The 20,563-nt window shown below is 45.9% G+C and overlaps 2 protein-coding genes across 3 annotated transcripts; both read left to right on the top strand.

Moving 5' to 3' along the window:
- Positions 1-295: 295 nt before the first annotated feature.
- DUSP19 (dual specificity phosphatase 19) lies at positions 296-7,308 on the top strand. Its single transcript, XM_083865634.1, has 4 exons — positions 296-619; positions 722-768; positions 2,045-2,197; positions 6,599-7,308. The coding sequence occupies exons 1-4, from the start codon at positions 400-402 to the stop codon at positions 6,818-6,820; spliced, it is 642 nt and encodes a 213-aa protein (XP_083721760.1). The 5' UTR covers positions 296-399; the 3' UTR covers positions 6,821-7,308.
- A 1,183-nt stretch (positions 7,309-8,491) lies between these two features.
- On the top strand, positions 8,492-15,658 carry NUP35 (nucleoporin 35). Of its 2 annotated transcripts, XM_083865723.1 has the most exons (9): positions 8,492-8,588; positions 9,295-9,465; positions 11,358-11,485; positions 13,122-13,182; positions 13,711-13,852; positions 14,251-14,320; positions 14,407-14,535; positions 14,853-15,020; positions 15,370-15,658. In XM_083865723.1, the coding sequence occupies exons 1-9, from the start codon at positions 8,555-8,557 to the stop codon at positions 15,445-15,447; spliced, it is 981 nt and encodes a 326-aa protein (XP_083721849.1). In that variant the 5' UTR covers positions 8,492-8,554; the 3' UTR covers positions 15,448-15,658. The 2 variants fall into 2 exon arrangements, with proteins under 2 accessions (XP_083721849.1, XP_083721850.1); XM_083865724.1 differs by lacking the exons at positions 11,358-11,485; positions 13,122-13,182.
- Positions 15,659-20,563: the final 4,905 nt, after the last annotated feature.

Consider the following 20,563-nt stretch of genomic DNA (forward strand, 5'->3'; position numbering starts at 1 on the left):
TCCTTACCACAACATTATTAATCATACAGCACACATCTTGCGAAAAGCCAACTTTATAATATATATATATATATATATAACACTAATCAAATGACTCTGGGGAAAAAAAATAAACCCAATATATTTAATTCTCATATTTCCCATGGTTCCCGACAAGCAGGTCCCAGTTAGAGTCAGACGGGGTTGCTGTCTGACTGTAACTGCCCGCTCTCCAGGCCAGCAGGGCCCTGTAAGGAAGGCAGGAGCAGGGCCCTGGGGAAGGCAGGCCGGCCCTGCGCTCCCGGGGCTGGTTTATTAGGGCAGGAGGGGCCGGGCGGGCCGTGGCGCCCAGCACCGCCCCCGGGCACGTCACCGGGCCGGGCGGGGCGGCGGGTGCGGAGCGCTGCCGGCAGTGGCGCCATGCACTCCCTCGCCCAGGAGATCCGCAGCTTCTCCAGGGCCAACCTGCGCAAGCAGCGCACCCGCGTCACCACGCTGACCGGCCGCAGGATCGTCGAGACGTGGCGCGGCGCCTGCCTGCACATGGAGGAGGAGGAGGAGGCGGCGCCCGGCGGCGGCTTCGTGCAGGATCTGAGCGCGGACCTGCAGGTCGGCGTGGTGAAGCCCTGGCTGCTGCTGGGTGAGTGAGTGCGGCCGCGGGCGGCGGGCTCCGGGAGGGGCGAGCGGCCGGGCGGGGGCTCAGCGCAGCAGCAACGGGCACGCTCTGTCTCTCTCCCCGTAGGGTCGCAGGATGCTGCTCACGACCTGGAGACCATGAGAAAGCATAAGGTAACCTCACGTGGACGTGCAAGTGCATCTCGCCTGATGCGCGCGGTGCGCTCCTCCCGTAAACTGAAAATTCTGAAATGTTCTCTAGGAAATCTGAGGAAAACTGTGTTCCACTTGCATTTTCAAAAGGCTGCTCCGTTTGCAGGTGGATGGGTCTCTGTTTGCTTCACGAGAAGCTGAAATGCTTTCAGAGAATCCCAGAATCTTCCAAGGGACTTCTGGAGATTATCTAGTCCAAACCCCCTGCCAAGGCAGGGTCACCCCGAGCACAGGAACGTGTCCAGGTGGGTTTGGAATGTCTCCAGACAGGGAGACTCTGTGACCTTCCTGGGTACCTGTTCCAGTGCTCCTCAATCTAAAGAAGTTCTTCCTCCTGATGAGGTGGAACTTCTTTTTTTAATTTATGGCTCCTCGTCCTGTTGCTAGGTACCAATGAAAAGAATCTTGCTTCCCTGCAAGAGTGATGATTATTTAGAGCTGTTTAAAGAACAGATTCCTACACTGCCATGTGCATTTCCACTTCAGACAATAAGCAGCACCATTCCCCTTTGCCTCATGTGGATTAATGAAACTAGAAAAACAAAGCAGCTTCTCCAAGTCTGTCCCAAAATCTTGTCTTTTTACTCTTCTCTGTTGCAGTAATGGGGTGATAAGGCCTTTGGACAGTGGTGGTTCTGCAGGACAAGGCATGCACCAGGTTGGCATCTGGTGCCATCTAAATGTCACTTTACTGTAACTTGAAGTAACCCATGACCTGGCTGTAGCCTGGACAGAGCAGAGATGGCAGCGGGCCAGAGGTGGTGTTGCCTGCCAAGAACAGGTGTAGTTTACTCTGAAATCCTTCTGCTTCAGCAAATTTGGTAACTCACCAGAAGGAAAGTTAAGCTGATGGGTTAGAGCAGGCTTGAAATTTGGGCAATTGTTGGGTCGTCTGTGCTCTCATTCCTGTTGCTTTGTCTTTTATTTTCCAACCATGTGATGAAAGCCTCCTTTTCTGTTGAAAATCCACTTTTTGGTCTGTGTTTGAGCATTGAGCTCTTCATTTCCTCTCAGAAAACCCCCGAGATTTATCACAGTATGTTTTAGCACACTTTGAAACTTTGCTTGGAGAAAATCATACCATAGACAACATATGTGTGTAAAACTGAACATTGCATCAGTGTAAGGCAGAGTGTCTGTATGCCTGAAGATTAATTCACCTTTGTTACTGCTTGTTCTGCTTGCTGTCTTCAGAAAATGCTTTTTTTTCCTTTTTTTTCTTTTTTTTTTGACTTAGGTCACTCATGTTCTCAATGTGGCATATGGAGTCCAAAATGCCTTCCTCGATGACTTTATATACAAGACCATTTCCATTCTGGACCTCCCAGAAACTGATATTACCTCCTATTTCCCTGAATGTTTTGAGTTTATTGAGAAAGCCAAGAGCCAGGTACTGTCTATCAATAATTAATGTTAGTAGTTATCCTGTTTAGATTATTTATGACACTACTTAAGAACTAATGCAGCTTCTTTTGTTAAAAGAAAATATGGTACCAAATGAATAGTTTTGCCATTGTCTTTTTAAATTTTAAATAGAAAATGCAAGTAATTTCTAAGCATTCCTAGAGACATGGCGCTGCTGTTAATCTTCATTCAGAATGACAGAATTATTGTCTTGAGTTTTAGAGAAATGCTTCTTTAATACAGTTGGACCAGGGCCTGACTTTAGAGGACACAAATGCATCCTAAATCCAAGTCACTACCCCTGAGAGAAGGAAATGAAAAAAAATTTATTTATCCATTGAGGATGTTGTTTTGGATTAGAAACCAGCCTGGATTAGAAGCAAGAAGCAGGGCTTTTACAGATCTGTGTGGTTTATCATCAGCTGTTCACCATCCTTGTGCTTTTCATTATAGAATCATTGAATGGTTTGGGTTGGAAGGGACCTTAAAGATCATCTAGCTCCAACCCCCTGCCATGGGCAAGGACACCTCCCACTAGACCAGGTGGCTCAAAGAAGATGCTGTGAATCCACATACATACCAAGAATGTTAAAGAATGTGTTAGTAGTCTTGGAGCCCAAAGTTGATTAACTGCTCACAAAATCCTGAAAGGATGTGACATAGAAAAGAGGCTGAAAAACCCTTCTGGGGTTGCTTGGCAGAGTTATGTGTAACCAGAACATGCCCAACTCAGAGCTGTTAAATTCAGGCTTACTGTGCCATTTACAACAACCATTGTTTTGGTATCTAAACTATAACTCAACGACCAACCATTATTGCATGTTTTCTACCAAATCTATCAGGTTCATTGTTGATGTAGATTGGGATAAAATATGATCTTGCCCCAGTTTTCTTTGTATCTCAGTGTTCTTTCCTTCTCTCATTTATAATTTACAAGCTATGTGATAACACATTGTCACTAAATGAGCTTTTCAAGGTTTCTAATTACACTTCATTAATACAGTTCATTTCTAGATGAGAGTTGCCATTCACAACTGCACAATTTTGCTTTCTGCATCTGGTGTTTATATCTAAGTTAGTATTTTGTAGGTTAAGGACTTTACAGGAAAACTTTTACAATGACATTAGTAGTTTTCTGATGGAAGAGGTTGGATGAAAGAGAAGGTAATTGGTGGAATAGTTCTCCAGGATCAGTTGAAAAAGCACATGATAGTGGTTTACAGAGACAGATCTCTATGTGGTTTGAATTACTTAATTTGCTTTGTCAAAATGGTGTTAAAAGAGCTTATGATAAATTGTCATGAAGTGCTCTTCTGTTTAAGTAACCACAGAGCTGCTACTGTTTCATCTCCTAAAATGGGAGAGGAGGAGATGTTCACTGGTGAGAGAACACGATATATGAGAAATTATTTCTAGAACATGGTTAACTCCATGAAGGAAGTATGGGAGCATGTGAATTTGAGGCTGCAAGTGAAGCCTGCACTGTTCTCTAAGTCACTGCCAGCTGGGCACTTGTAACAGGATTCACTTTTCTAAAACTATTGGCTCAAGTCTCTAGACATCATGGTACAAATTCTGATACTGATCAGAGCTCGGCTTTTCTTCTAGGCTCCAACTTGGCAGGCAGGTTTTCCATGACCTGTTCAGTGGCCCATGTCAAGTTATAACACTATGAATGAAGGATACTTCTTTATGTTTAGTATCTAATCATAAAACTTCTGAAATCTTGTGTTTCCAAAGAGAAAGTTTTGGCTTATTCATGAACATCTCTCCTTATTGCTCCCCCTGTCTTTCCTAAAGAAAAAGCCTCAGTTTCACTGCAAAGTAAAATTAATCCATAAGGAATTACATTAGCCTTCAACTTCACTAAAAAAAACTTTATGCTTCTTTTAAATTGCTTTCCTTGATGAGGCTTTTTGCCCACTGTGTATAACCATTGTATAATCATCTCTTCTATTGGTGGAAGGTGATTTTGTTTCTCTCTCCATAAAAAAAAAAAATTTAAAACCCCAACTTGGTCTTGAATCTTACATTATTCTTGCAAGTCCACAGACCATTTCTGGGCAGGAAAACTTAGGGTATCAGAACCAGACCAAGAAGTTCTTGGTAAACAGAGATTTCCTGTTTGCAGTCTGTTTCTCACTTTTATTCTGTATTCATAGCTAATACAAAATTAATTAAGAATTACATGCCAAATTCATTTTTGTATGAACTGTAAACAGTGGGCTTTAGCAAGGAAAGAAAAATATTCTCAGTATTAAAGTTGGTTTAATATTATGGCCCAGATTCATTCATGTTCAATAATTTTCAGAATTCATGGGTATCACTATATAATTTTTGGCAGTGTAAAACAAACCAGTTATTTTAAAAAGATACATCAAACTTAAATGTGAAAGAGGAAAATAAAGCATGAACTGTACAAAGGAAAATTGTTCCCAATGCATATTATTTACCCTCAGTGCCCCTGCTAGACATTGATCTGGATTATGGTATGCTATGTCTGAAATTACTCCCATTAAATCAGTAAAAACTACTCCCAATCTACAGTGGATAAGCTTCAGCAATTGCTTCATTAGCAGTGGCATCATTTTTAGTGTCGTTATTCTGGATTTACAGGTCACCACTGGCACATCTTCAGGTAGCTGAGATAGATGTACAGATCTGCTTTGTACACTGCCATAGAGTGTGTGGGAATGTGAGCAAGGGAATGAAGGGAGCAATATCCAGCAGGCAGTGCACAGGAGGTGTGATTTCCATTGCAAGGGAATGAAGGGAGCAATATCCAGCAGTGCACAGGAGATGTGATTTCCATTGCAAGGGAATGAAGGGAGCAATATCCAGCAGTGCACAGGAGGTGTGATTTCCATTGCAGGGGAATGAAGAGAGCAATATCCAGCAGTGCACAGGAGGTGTGATTTCCATTGCAGGGGAATGAAGGGAGCAATATCCAGCAGTGCACAGGAGGTGTGATTTCCATTGCCAGGAAGGGTGCTGTTGTTATTTGCTGTGCTGGGATGCAGGAGCTCAGACTGTTCCTAGCACTGTTATAATGTTGTGCATCATTCTTGTAGTCTCAGCTTGGAATTTCTCCAACAAGGATAATAATCCTCTATTTCATACTTCTTTGTCTTGTTATTTAAACTGGAAGATTTTTGGAGCAGGAACCATTTTCTGGTCTTTGTGTCTGTTAAAATACCAGATAATTGTCGCTCCCCAATCTGTAACATAAACTATTAAGTTTCTGGAAAGGAACCCTGGTGCTCAAAAGATCTTTTTGTCTCGGGGTAAAATTCCCATCAACTAACCTGTGCCTGTTAAAGGCAGACAGAACAGGCTGTTTATAACTAGAACAGCTTTGTTTAGCCTCAAGTATCTGAGCACATAATGTCATGTTTCAGTATTTTCATTCAGAATATGGAAGTCCTGGGGGTTCAGTGGTTTCTTTTTGTGTCAAAGGGGCATTTGACATTTGACAGTTTGGACTGAGACTTTTCCAGGTCATAGTCTGACATACAAACATGACAACATCACAAAGCCTGGGCTTTGCTTAAGACATGCTAGATTGTATAGCTGTCTTTGTGTTAATTTGGGTTTGTTATTTCTTAACAAAACTTTCAGTGTCTAAAAAGAGCCATTCAGGCGTCTCAAAGGTTGTGTGGGAAATGTTTAAGTAGGATAAAACTCATTAATTTTATATCTATTCAGGATAAGCCTGAATTCAAACCCCAGAAGCAACATTTGTTAATTCATGGGAGGTTGAGTAGTTTTGGATTTTGCACCCTGGTTCCCAGTTAAGGGGCTTAGTTACACCAGTGGTGTGATGTGAAGGGAGAGATCTGTTGCAAATAACACAATATCTTTTCTAACTTTTCTGCTCATGATCCCTGTTACCCACAATCTTCCCTGCAGAGTACGCAGGAAACACATGACTGGAATCACAAGATGTAAAATCTGCCTCTGTGCCTGTTTGCTGCCTTGCTATGCTTGCAACCTTTAACAAGATACTTGACAAGTTCCTTTCCATATTTCAAATAGAATCTGTTTCAATATTGGCACCCAATTAGATCAGATACTTTAGTATCCCAGGTGTCTCTGATGTGGCTTTTACATGAACAGGCTGCTGTAAGGCCTCAGGAAGAAAGACAGAGGATGTGTTTCAGTGCTATGGTACGAATCAGGTTTGACCAATTTGGTAATAATAAAGCATTTTGTGTAGAAAAATACTTAATTTCATGCTTGTATCATGCTTATATCTGTGTTTGGACTCATGTGTGTAAATATTTGCTTGAAAGCAAATATAAGCAAGGAGCTTTCAGTAAGTCTTATAAGAATTTAATATAAAGTTTCTTACACTTGTAATCTCCCTGTGTTTGATTTCTTTTTGGAGGATGGCGTGGTGCTGGTTCACTGCAATGCAGGAGTCTCCCGTGCAGCAGCTGTAGTCATTGGTTTTCTCATGAATTCAGAAAGACTGAGCTTTGCCAGAGCCTTTTCCTTGGTGAAAAATGCAAGGCCTGCAGCTTGTCCAAATCCTGGCTTCATGGAGCAGCTTCACAAGTACCAAGAACAGGTTGTAAAGGCAAATGGAAGCATAAACAGTCATGACTGATCCAAAGGGAGAAGTGAAATATCTGTTTTGACTGTACGGGAACAGATGTTGGATGTACTTTAATCTGTCATTTTGAAATCCCGTTTTACATGTGCATTTTCATGTCTTTATTTATTTTTTTCTTACTCTCCTTTGACCTGTTTTTTCCAGCATGTCATCAAAAGGCCAAATGGTGTTGTACTGACTTCAGAGAAGTTTTGCCTAAAACCAAAGCACTAATAAGAAGATACAGCTCAGTTTTCCTTGAAATACTAGGAAACAGTAGAATGTTGGTTTGCTTACTGATCCATCAGAAAATGCAGGCAATAGAGTAAAATGACTGAGAGAAGTTGCTTTCTTTCCAAATCTCTGCATTTCTAGTTGGGTGTAAAATCTAGATAATAAAACGTTCATATAATGAAGTACCTTGATATTGGATTTTAAAATTATATTGCAACTACAGATGAGAATACTGAATTTTGTGGGCTAGCCAGCCATTATTTTTTTTTTTTTTAATTAAAACTACGGTCTTTTGAGGATGCTCAGAATGCATAGGATGCTTTAATACTTTGTGTATTTCTATTGTTTGTCATCTAGTAGTGATTTGAAGTGCACTAACATGATGAGTCCAGTCTAGGAACTAGCAGGGGAGTTTTCATGTAAATCATTTCAGTAGAGATACAAAAAATGTTGATAATTACCTGTCAATGCTCATGCTGTCTTTTCTTCACATCCGGACCTGACGTGCTGTCCCCTCACTCCATTCCACATCATAGGGTATGTAATTTTAACCCTCCTGGGAGATCTCAGGCTGAAATTACTGTCTTAATATGTCATACTTTAAAAAACCCCAAAACTCTTCAGGACTTTAATAGTATTTTGTGGCCTTCATGCCAGCTCTTAATGATTTGATATATTAATACGCAACAAAATAAAGAGAACACTGTGTTTGGATAAATTGTGTGGTTGAGTGATTTTATAGGTTTGATTTCAAGCTTGGTGTTCTGTCCTGGCACCAGTGGTTTGAACTGTAGCTCACAGTGGTGTTTGAACCATGACCTGTCCTGTTCTCAATGTGAATTGCTCATGCTCAAGAAATGTAGGACAAGGGGGAATGGATTCGGAGAGAGACAGTGGGTTGAGATTAGATAATTTACACTGAGGGTGGGGAGGCCCTGGCACAGAGAAGCTGTGACTGCCCATCCCTGGAAGTGCCCAGGGCCAGGTTAGAAGGGCTTGGAACAAATCCGGGATAGTGGAAAGTATCCCTGCCCTTCCAGGGCAGGGAGTGGAGCTGGAGGAGCTTTAAAATACCTTCCAAACAATTCATTCCGTGATTTTATGCTAAACGTTAATGCGGGATTAGACAGCCCCGCTGTATGCGATGGCTGTTGGCGGTCAGTGACCCCCGTGTCCCCGGGGGAACAGCTCCCTGGCGGTGCTGCAGCCCGGGCACTGACCGCCAGCCCTGTCCCTGGGGCGGCACCGTGGGGACGCCGCTCTGAGTCCTCAGCCCTGGCAGGGGCCCAGGCCCGGCCCTCGGAACGCGGACCGCGGCTCCTGCAGCTGCTCGGGGGACGGTTTGCCCCGGGCCGGGAGGGGCCGGGCCCCGCCACCCTCAGCCCCTGAGGGGCTCCGCCCGCCGCTCTCTCCCCATGGCGGGGGCGGGTCGGAAGTGACGGCGCAGGAAGCTCCGGCCCGTTTGAACGCGCCCGGCCGAGCCGCCGCCGCCTCTTTCCCGCTGGCCGGGCCGCCATGGCCGCCTTCGCCATGGAGCTGCCGCCCGCAGGTGAGCCGGGCCCGGGGGTCCTGCCCCGGCGGTGCTCGGGGGGCTCCGCTGCCCGCCCGGGGATCCCCCGGGGGTGCCTGAGGGGAAATGGGCCCGCTCCGGGCCGGGCGGTGCGGTGCGGGTGCCCCGGGCCGGGGGGGCCTGCGGGAAGGGGCGGGTCGCGCTGGGCTGAGCGGAACGGGAGCGGGGTTAAACCGTCCCTTGTATTCGCGACAAATGGAAGGCTGTGGTGAACTCGGCTTGCCTGCAAAATGAGTGATTAAACCGCCTTTGAGCTCGTCGATACGTGTAAATATCTCAGAGGCGGGTGCCAAGAAGTGCCCGCTCTTTCCTGTGGGGCCGAGAGACAGGCGGGGGGTAATGGCCTTATACCAAACACGAGGAGTTCCAGCTCCGCATGAGGAGGAATCTCTTACAGCGAGGGTGGCCGAGCCCTGGAACAGGCTCCCAGGGAGGCTGGGGAGTCTCCCTTTCAGGAGAGATTCCAAACCCACCTGGAGGTGTTTCTGTGTACCCGCTCTGGGTGACCCTGCCTTGGCAGAGGGTTTGACTAGAGGATCTTCAGAGGGCCCTTCCAGCCCTATCGATTCTGGGATTCTGTGATCTTCATCACTTACAATGTCTTGTGTTAGGTTTCTTTAATAGAGCCCACAGTGGAAAAAGTTAGCTCACTTGTCTTTTTCATATTTTACAATTCTATTTTCAGGAGCTGAACCAATGACTCTTGGCTCCCCGACATCTCCAAAGCAAGGAACCAGTGCTCAGTTTCTCCCTGGGTTTTTGATGGGTGACTTACCTGCACCAGTGACTCCGCAGCCACGAGCTCTGTACGGCCCCTCAGTCGGTGTGATGGAAACAAGGTCTCCTCTGCTTGCAGGTCAAAATTTGTTACATGTTGGAAAATTGTCCTGAAAGCAAAAAATTGGTTTGTCTCATTGTTCTGGCTGTTGCAGACTTGAATCCTTATATTTTTATATTTCTCTCTAAGCAAACTCCGCTGCTTGAATAAGTGATGAACTCAGTGTATTCAGTTATAATCAACATTTTAAATGTGGCAGTTTTGGTATCAGGAAAAGTTTGTTTTACAAGGAAGGTAACATGAACCCCTCCTAATACAGAATCAATTTATATGACTCTTAACGAGTCAATTGCACATACATCAGTGTTGAAAACAGACATATCTGCTGGCAAACTAAATGCAGCTTGTGCAAACTGCTGATTTCTTTGCAGAAATTTTTCTATTCGTTTGAATTCTAAAAGGTCACTTACAGATTGTCAAACTTACAAAGACTGGGTGGAGAAAAACTGAAAATATACTTCTTAATTAGTGTCTAGTGGTTGTAGCTAGTCTTGATGTCTGCTGTCATTGGACTGGAGTAGTGACTTTTCCTAGCTGCAGATGCTCATTTCTCTTCAACCACCTGATTAATTGGACTAGGAGAAGTTCTTACCCATGTTAATGTTGTATATCTGTTTTCTTCTCTGAGAAGAATGAGTGAGTAGTTGGTACATCACGGGTGATCTTGACTTTTGTACTAAATCATTTGTCCTAATTTAATATCTGATGGTGTTAATATGCTAGTCATTTGGAAGGAGAAATTGAGAATTCAAGTACTGCAAAGAATTTCTCTTAATAAAATATTCTCTTCTTTGAATGTCAGGCCAGATTAGACTCGGTGATCTTTCTAGGTCCTTTCCAACTTAAAATATTCCATAATTGGAGGTTTGTTGATTTTCTTGCTCTCATTTGCCCGCCCTTATATGTATGGGAAGAAACTTCTTAAGAAAATATTTATGAAATTGAAACCATGTGAATCTCACCAATTTGTTTTTTAAAGGGTTTATTACAGCCTCAGAGTATCAGTTTCAGGAAAAGGGGAGCCAGAAGATACTAACACAGACTTCCCAAAGGGAGTGATCAAGTGCATCACTTAAACTGAAAACCTTGATGGGAGAGTACTTTTCATAGTGCACATTATTCCATGTAACAGTAGCGGTTCTTGTATGTGTTTAACAGTTCAGAGTGGAGTCTTGAAGCTCACAATTTAGGATTGAAGAGTGCTTTGGAAAAGCTTGGTTTCCAAACATTTTGCAAGTGAAAACTTGATGCAAGCTACTTTTTTCCCTGGGGTAAATCCACACAAAGTGTTAAGATATGTCAAGTTTTTTCAAGAAGATTAATTCTCTGTTATACTGGAAGTCCCAAAGTCAAGCTAGTCCCTGCTCTCAAGAGCTCACATTTTTATTTCATATGAAATTAGATGGGAAGCCAAGGAATTTGGGCAGTGGAAATATGACAGTAATGTGCAATGTCTCTGTGCATTTTGGTATGGTTCTTCACCATGCAGGATATCTCAATTTGGAAATATCTTGCTTTTGTGTCTGTACTATGGGCAAGTTAGTCTCTGAAACAATTAAAATAGATTTCTAGCCTGGTTTAAAAGTGAACGATACAGCCATGCTCAGAACTTCAGGGAAAGAACATGTAAACAGTGGATATAATGGGTTAATAAGAGGTCTGAAAGTTCTAAGTTGTACTTCTGTAGGATGCTGTGTGAGACACATATGATGCTCCTACCTAGAACATTCAAACCTGAACAGGTTGGTAGGACAGATGTCTTTGCAGACCTCCAGTGAAACAATCAACAGTCTCAACACCAATCAGCATGAAACCATGGCTGAATTTATTATTGAAGTTTCAAGAACAAGTAGCACTGAAGCAAAATTCCAAGTTTTCTCATGCTCTTGTCTTGTTCCTTTGAATTGCAGGAGGGTCTCCCCCACAGCCAGTAGTCCCTTCTCATAAAGATAAAGGTGGTGCTCCACCAGTTAGAAGCATTTATGACGAGTTATCCAGTCCTGGGCTTGGATCAACACCTCTGTCCTCAAGAAGACCAGTAAGTGTCTTCAGTACTGGCCTGTTCTTAGCAGAAGATGTGGGGCAGTGCCCCACTTATTGCCTCAGTGAATTCTCAAACTTAGCTGTATAAATTGCTGTAGCAAAGTGGCTGGTGACCCCTCAGATCATGCTGTTGCTTAGTCTGGGTTCTTCAGTGTATCTGTTCCTGTTTAGACTACACAAGAGCTGTGGTCATGAAGCAAATTCAGTTTTCAATACAGTAGGAAATGAAAAATGCAAGTAATGCCTCAGTTATGCTTTGTACATACAAATTAATCTTTGTTTGTCAGCTTTTCACTTTCTTGTAAATTTATTGGGCTGCTGATTCCCAGAAGTACTCTTTCACAATTTGAAAGGAGGTTGTGGTAAGGGGGAGGCTGGACTGTTCTCCAAGTAACAAATAGTAAGACAAGAGAAAATGGCCTCAGGTTGCACCAGAAGTTTAGATTGGATATCAGGAAAAATTTCTTCACCCGAAGGGTGGTCAGGCATTGGAACAGGCCACCCAGGGAAGTGTTAGAATCTCCATCCTTGAAAGTGTTGAAAAATGTGTGGAAGTGGCACTTGGGGGACGTGGTTTAGTGGTCAAATGGCAGTGTTAGGTTAATGGTTGGACTCAGTGATCTTAGAGATCTTTTCCAACCTTAATACTTCTGTGTTTCTGTGATTATCTTTTAGAAGGCAATGGAGGCACTTAGGGAAACAGAAGGAATTTTTTTCTGAGTTAAATATCTAATCAAAGTTTGGGTAGACAGTTGGGGTTAATTTTGAAAGAGGAACACTCAAATTTCTACTAAGTAAATTTTATAATAAGCCCTGCTGCTTAACTAGTCAAGCATTACTAGCTCTTTTTTCACTGAACTGTTTTGATGCAAGGACAACACTTTTCACTGAATGAGCAGTCTTTCTATTGAGTGTTGCCTTCTGAAAAGTTTATTCTGAAAGCTGAGGTTCTCTGTGAAGGACAGAATCATATCATCTCATTAAATTTCAAAAAATGTTGAGCAGCTATCAGAATATATGGGTTTCTAGGTCTACAGGTAGTCCAGGCTGTTTGGTCTTGTATCTAAGAAATGCCATGATTCAGGCTAAAAATAAACTAAAATTGTTTGGGGTGTTGAAATCCTATATTAAAAGGAAAACAACTACTACCATCTAAAATCAAAGTTTACTTTCCTTCTATGCACTAAATAGTTGACCATTCTAGTTACAATCTCCACACAAGTGAAGGCTATGTTTCCATGGTTTCTGAACCCTTTAGGCAGTGAAAGTGCTGATAAATTTAGGATGCTAATATCCTTCCCGTCAGGATGCACATGAATGTGTGAATTATTACAGTGCAGCAATGGTGACATGACTGTTTTGAGAAGGTGAACTAAAGGGTTTCTGAGTATTGATACTTAAAGCTACTTTGTTTCACAAGGCATGTGTCAGATATATTGTCAGATAACTTTTCTTTAATACCTCTTGGTAATCTTTTATTAAATATACATGCAAATATCTGTTACTCTTAAAAGTTAGGAATAACTTAAGGCAAACAGTTCATATTATGAATGTTTAAACCCCTTGAAAATTATCTCTCTTAATCTGAGCAGTATACCTATAACAATGTTATTTTCTGTATATTAATGCAGGCCAGCTTTACTTTAGCACAGAGCCCATCAGTTGGAATTCTGCCATCAACTCCAGGAGCAGGTAGATGTCCTGTCAGAATTTCTATTCTCATTTCTTACTGCTTTCTTTAAAACAGAAAAATCATCACTGTTCAAGCTACATCAGTTCCTTGCTAATTTATTAAGAGGTTGTGTATTTGTGAACTTCTTGTTCCTTGTTCCAAATGTGGTGTTGAACTGAGCACAGAGGTCGTTGTAATTGCAGAAGCTGAAACTGATGGATTGCCTTCCATCCTCACAAGGTTTGATATCTTGTGTGTGAACTGGTGGCTTCTTGCTAAGCTCTGTTCTGTTGGCCTGTTCCTGTTTGGCAACTGTATTAAGCTGTTGGTGTTTCAAAGGCAGAGAACACTAGGTTGCTGGTCATAAAAACTTACTAGTGTGTTTGCAGATGTGAAGTTATTATTGACTTACTTTTTGTGTCTGTGAGTAAATCCCCATCAAACTCTTCCATATACAAGTGAAATGTTTGACACTGAATTTATTCTTTTATTACAAACCTCTGTCTTGCAAAAGAAATTTGTTCAACAATACCATTTCAATTTAACAGCTTCAGGCATGTTCAGTCCTGCAAGTATTGGGCAGCCTAAGAAGACTACTCTGTCTCCTGCTCAGCTGGATCCTTTTTATACTCAAGGTGATTCTCTTACTTCAGAAGATCAACTTGATGACACATGGGTGACTGTATTTGGGTAAGTTGATTTCCAAAGTATCAGAAAAACCTGGGTGAAATCTTTGCAGCACACAAGAAAAACACTTGGGCATTGATGTTGTCTGTCCTTGACGTGTGCTGCAGGAAATACGGTTAATGCAAGCAAACACATACATTTCAGTGAGGCATCTTAACTTAAGCTACACATTATTTTTTAATGTGTAAATTTAATAGTTTTCTAACCGGGTTAGAAAGGCACCATTCTGTTTTTGGGGTGTGTGGTAAAGTGCCTGGAAGGGGGTATTTCTCAAGTCACTGCATCTGATATCATTACAGTGGCCTCTTCTGGATTTCTGTAAATGCTTCATAGGGTTGTGTCTTAACACCTGAATTCTTAAACTATTCATCATTTTTTGGGTATTTTTTTCTGTCTTTCAGATTTCCTCAGGCATCAGCTTCCTATATTCTACTACAGTTTGCTCAGTATGGAAACATATTAAAGCATGTGGTATGTGTTAGTTTGACACTTCTGTCAGAAAACACTGTGAATTGAGCATTTTAAAAACTACATTTCACAATTTTAATCTCATTCAGATGTCTAACACAGGAAACTGGATGCATATTCGATACCAGTCTAAGCTTCAAGCCAGGAAAGCCTTGAGCAAAGATGGAAGAATTTTTGGTGAATCTATCATGATTGGTGTCAAGCCCTGTATAGATAAAGTGAGTTAATAGTTGCTTTTAGTTAAACGTAAGGTGCTCTGCTTTTGGTCTTTATTTTTATTTTCCCTGACTTCTTTAATTTTTTTTTTTCTTTTGGAATTGCAAATTGTAGTAGCATAATTCAACATGTAAACGATTGCAGTGAGGAAAATGCTTAGTGGTTATGTGTACCTGTATGTTCTGTAGTGACACAACTTTTACCTTTTGGGAGCCAAATGTTTTATCAAAAAAAAAAAAATAGTAGATCATTTTAGATGATAAAGGTTGGAATACTGCTTTTCAGTATTTGTTTACATTATATTAACCCTCTATTTAAGAGTGTGATGGAAAACTTTGAAAGAAGCTCTACATCCTCAATGTCTTCGGTTTTCACTCCACCTACAAAAGCTGCTGGCACACCAATACAACCTGCAAATAATACTCCAAGGATTTCTACAATGAGACCTCTGGCAACAGCATATAAGGCTTCCACCAGTGACTATCAGGTATTCTGAGGGAAACAGAAACATGTTTTTGTGTTATCTCCCCTTAGCTCTATGAGGCTGTACAGACATTAACTTCAGTGTGACCTTAGCTTGTATTTTCTGCTGTCAGTTCTTTAATGATGTGGTTCAAGTACAGTCTGTTCGCTCTCTAAAATAATTATAAAAAATATTAAATCAATGACATGACACTTTTCCAGGGATTAAGGGCTTGTTTTAAAAATATTTCAAACACATTTTGTTAAAATATGTAGCACTTAGGAAAAGAAGAAATAAATGGCTAATGTAAAAAGTATCAACTACATGTTGACTGATTCTCTGTATTTTCTCTATTTTTCTCTCTGCCTTCTAGGTGGTTTCTGACAGACAGACTCCTAGGAAAGATGAAAGTATTGTATCTAAAGCAATGGAATATGTTTTTGGCTGGTAATATACAGGAGGAAGTAACACACCAAGCTGATCAGGATTTGAACTACACTGCTGGCATCTGTAGTTAGTTGTATAACTACTGGTGGCAGTATTTTATCTTACACAGCACCTGTTATGCCTTCAGTTTATTCAGAAGACATGTAGCTTGCACTTTAAACGATGGCAACATACACATGGTTTTACAGACTGAGTAAGTGTAAATAAAAGTGCTTTTCCCTATTTGTGCTCTGATGGCATGATTGTGAAAAAATGTCAGCACTGACTTTTCCTCTGTGCTCTTGTCAGCACCTTCCAGGACTCTCCAGGGCTCTGGCTCTGGGGTCAGCCAACACCAAACACAGGTGGAGGAGGAAGCAGGGGTTGTTTTGCAGCCATGCCCAAGGGAGACTGGAGGGGTTTCCTCCCACTGGTCTCACTTTGTTTGGTTTGTGACTGTGTGTGAGGCAGGAGCTGTGATTCCTCACTTGTGGGGACCAGAACTACACCCAGGATCCCAGCACTGCCTGACAGTGCTCAGTCCAGTGGGATCTGAGCCTCAGCCCCTGTGCTGCTGCTTCATTTGCTTTGTTTTTAGTATACCCAAAGCTCCCTGTAAATCAGGGTGGTCTCTGCTTCTGCCCTCTTCCTTTCCCTTTGGAGGGAAGGAGCACTGCTATGCTTTCAAGGAAGCTATTCCTGAATCACTTCCAGTATTCCAAGCTCTCTTGCTCTCAGTGAATGCTTCCCATGGAATCCCTCTCAGCTGGATTCAGAAAACACTGAAGTTGGCTCTTCTGAAATCCAGGGTCTTTGTCCTACTGCTGACCTTCAGTGTGCTCAGCAAGACCTTTAACTCCACAATGTTGTGAAGCTGGACCTTCAGTGCAGGGACCTTTCCATCCTGATCTGCACAAAACCAGCTCCTCTCTGCACAAAACACAGTGCAGAAAGAACAGCAGGATGGGGTCTGTGTGCTCCAGGGCTCAGGTGTTGCTCCACTTCATTTCCACAAAGATAAAACTAAGGTGAAGGAGCTGAAATGTTTATTTATGGAAAGCAAAGCAGAGGGATGAGCTGGGGAGAAGGGGAAGAGAAGAGGCAGGGTCTGAGGGCTGCAGCCAGGGACCGGTAAAGAGGGAAGGAGAGGCCAGGAGCTACCCGACCCTGCAGGCAACCTCAGGTGTGCCCAGCATCAGCTGTGCCTGCAGCTCCAGCTGATTTCCTCGCATCTCCAGGGGATCTCCTCTTGCAGGGGGTGTGCTGTTGTCCTCCTTCTTTTGATCCAGATGAACTTAGTACTGCAGCTCTTTCATCGAGCATGACTTGAACTATCAGGTTTGTGTTGGAGGGGCTGTCATCTGTGCTAAGGGCTTGAAGGGCTGAAACAGAGAACAGACTCACAGTCATAGTGAGGGAACCCCCTGAAAGGACCAGCCCACCCAGCTCTTGCCGTGGCCTGGAGGAAGCAGGAGACGACAGGATCAACAGGTCGTGAGTCCCCCACAGAGCCCTGGAATGTCTCTGTGCCCTCCCCAAGCTGCCCCTGGTCCGCACAAGGAGCCGAGTCCTCTGCAGCTTCCCCTGCCAGCTCCCCCTGGAACCCCGCCGGCCTCACTCACCCTCGCAGATGAGCTGCAGCTCCTCCGGCTGTCCCCGCATGAGCATCCCGGCGATCCCTGGGCACACAGAGCCCGTCACGGCCCCGGCCGGGTCCTGCCGCCGCGGGGCAGGAGGGGCCGGGGCCGCGGGCTCCTGGCTCACCGATGCACCTGACGGCCGCCTCCCGCACGGGCTCCTGGGGGCTCTCCAGGTACGGCAGGGCCTGCCGCAGGTTCTCGGGGGCTCGGCTCCTGTCCTCGGCCAGCTGCGGAGAGCAGGGCAGGCTTGGCGCGGGCTGTGCCCTTGTCCGGGCGCTTCCCCTGCCCGCACAGCCCCGGGCCCGGCCCGCGGCCTCCGGGAAGGGAGCGGCGTGTGGGGCACAGGACGCCGCACCGGCAGCACCGCCAGCCCCACGCACCGGGCACCGCGGGCAGGGGCCTTCTCCCGGCTGGGCTTTCTCCAGGCTGTCCTTACCACACGCTCGCCGAAGCTCCAGGGGTCGTCCATCTTCAGCAGCTGCTTGAGATCTCTTCTCTTGAGGAAGCTTACAGCAGAAAGCAGCGTTTCCCGAGCGGCCTGCAGGGCAGCACAGAGCCAGAGGTGGCACCGCAGCCCGGGCAAGGCCAGGAGGAGGCTGGAGCCCGGGGGGTGCAGGGTGACAGCTGAGCCCCCTCCCACAGGGACACAGGAGTCCCCACCTCTGCCACCTTCTGGTTCCCATCATGGCAGTGGAAGAAGAGTGGGAGTAGGCTCTGGTTCACAAAAAATTTCAGGGGCTTTTTTCCATTTTCCACCACCGATTCCATCATTTCTTTGTAGAGACGAATGGAGAGCAGCTGCACCTCTCTGTTGTCCTGTCAGAAAGGAAAAAAAATCAGCAGTGGATTCTCCAGGCCCCCTGTGTACGGGCCCAAAAGTGCACAGGGCACCACACTTTGGGGCAGCCCCCAGGGCCCGTGGCTGGGGGCACAGAGCCTTACACTGTCAAAGAGTGGCCGGAGAGCCTCAGCCAGTTTCGGGGCCGTGGGGCTGGACACGAAGATATCTTTGTTTTGGAGTAGGTTTGTGAACACGGAGAGGGTCATCCTCACCACCTCAATATCTTCGTTCTTCAGGAGCTCCAACAGGTTTTCAGACAGGCTGCACATTTTTTTGGCCTGTGTGGAACACAGGGCTGTGGTGTGAATCCATGAACAGCTGCACCTCCAACGCCACTCCAGTGGTGCAACCCTGCCCTGCTGCCATGGAGCCCCGAGGCCAAGGGCCTGTCCCAAAGCACTCAGGCAGCTGAACAGCAATGCAAGAGAGCTGGGAGCAGCTGCCACAGCCCAGCCAAGCCCAAGGGGCTGCTTTCCCCAGCCCCACACTGCTGCCTCCTTCTCACCATTGAGTGGTTTTTGCTGAGCACCAGGAGGCCTCTGAGGGCCAGGCGACTCCTCTCCATGGACTTGCTTGGCAGGTACCTTGTGAGGATCTCCAGGATGGTGTCACCCCATTCATTGAAGTCCAGGCACTCCAGGATCTGAAAGTTACAGGGCAGTGACAGGGGTGCCCAGCTGGCAGGAGCTCGGAACTGCACAGGGCTGAGCCAAGGCAGCAGCACAGGGTGTGGGCACTGTCCCAAGCAGCTGGGGCTCTGAGAGGGCAGGGAGGTGGGAGGCAGCTCAGCGAGGCGGTGCTGGCCATTGGGCTCACCTCCACCAGGAATGCCAGGGCAGGCAGATCCCATTGTGGTTCCTCCCTGCTGAGCATCCTGAGCAGGCGGAGTGCAACGCAGGAACAAAAAGGTGTGGAGATATGGCGTATCTCTCTGGCAGGGGGGAAAAAGGCACCATCGACCCTGAGCTGGGTGAGCAAACCTCTCCCTGGACTGACGCACAGAGGTCTGGTCTTCTCCTGGGCACCGCAGGGGCACTTTGGGAGGTGGCTGTTCCCAGGCACCCTCCTCTCCCAGCCTTTTCCAGTCTGCTTGTCCATCCCTCTTACCCACACCCACGGGGACTGTGTGGGGCACCCTGGGCACAAATGGCAGAGGTAGCAGGGAGAGCGAGGTCTCACCTGGCCAGCAGACCCACTGCATAGTGATGGGTGTCAACAGAGAGGAGCGTGTCCCAGGCACACTTGCGCTCCATTGCCACCAGTATTTCCCGACACTGCAGATGGTGCAACAGTGCCTTCAAAGTGTTCACTGCAAACCTGTGTGCAGAGCAAAGCCCAGGTGATGCTGGGAGCCCAGGCCTCAGCCCTGGGGACGTGGGAGTGACAGGATTGGGGATGGAGCACCTGTTGATGCTGGCAGGAAGGTCCTGATGTTCCTCCTGACATCTTGTCCAGAAAGTGTTGACATCCTCTGTCACCTCCTCTGTACTGATGTAAACTTGGAAGAGCAGAGCCACGATGAGATGAGGGGAATATTCAGCGAATGGCTCTGGGCACCAGGGCAGGCGGAGAATCTCCCAAATCACCCTGGTTGCCTGCAAAGGATAAACCACCCAGAGACAGAGCTCAGTGCCGAGGGCAGGGCCTGAGTGTATGAGGGAGAGGCCAGGGGAGACACGTGCCCCAGAACTTTGCCCCTAACCCAGGTGTCAGCCCAGTGCCTGAAGGAGATTGCAGTGGGGGAGAGGATGGAGAGGCACTGGAGAGGGGTGCAAGCAAAAGCCAGTTCCAGAAACTCACAGCCAGGGCAAAGACATCCTTATTGTCCCCATCAGAGGTGTACATTTTGTGCAGCGGCCAGTCCTCCATCACACAGAGCAGTGTTGGCATCACCTTGTCCACTGTTTCTCCTGATGAGGCTATGGTCTTCCACATGATTGCAGCACCTCTGCAGGACCAGAGGTGTGTCAGGGCAGTCTCAGCCAGAGCACCATGGCCAGGGCAGCCAGAGGGGCCCAACGGCGAAGCCACAGTGCCCTGAGGGGTAGGGAGGGAGCATGGCAGGAGGCTTAGGGACTGAGAAGCCAGGGCTGGGAAAAGGAGGGTCCAGTGGCTCCTGGAACTCTCTGCCTGCCTAGCAGACCCCATTGGGCCGGCTGTACTGGGCTGGCTGGGCCCTACAGGCTGGCTAGAACTGAGCCCTCAAGGCAGGTGGGTCCTGTACTTGTCACATGATGAAGCACAGCGCAGGAGGGTCACTGCCACATCATTGGGGTGTGCATCAGTCAGCCTCAGGATGTCCATGAACAGCCTGTCGTCTGGAGGCTCATCAGACAGGAACCTCTGGTGCATGTTCCTAACAAAGCCTGGCACCTGGAGAAGGCACAGAGAGACTTGGAGAGCTGCCAGAGGAATCGACATCCCCAGCTTCCCCTGAGAAGTGCTTCCCTTCTCACCACAGTGGCCTGAACTCAAAAGCTGAGGAGGCCCAGTGGAACTGGCTTGAGGTGCCAGGCAATTCCTGGGGACACCCAGCTCTGGACACAGGCTGCTTACTTGACTCGGACTGGAGACAACTCTGTCTCCAAAAAAATCCAGGCTGGGAGCAGGAGCTAAGCTCTGAGGTTGTGGGGGCTCAGGCTCTGCCCCACCCTTGGTGA

The sequence above is a fragment of the Zosterops lateralis genome (genome assembly GCF_965231275.1).
Source record: "Zosterops lateralis genome assembly, chromosome: 7".
In the NCBI taxonomy this organism is placed as follows: Eukaryota; Metazoa; Chordata; class Aves; order Passeriformes; family Zosteropidae; genus Zosterops; species Zosterops lateralis.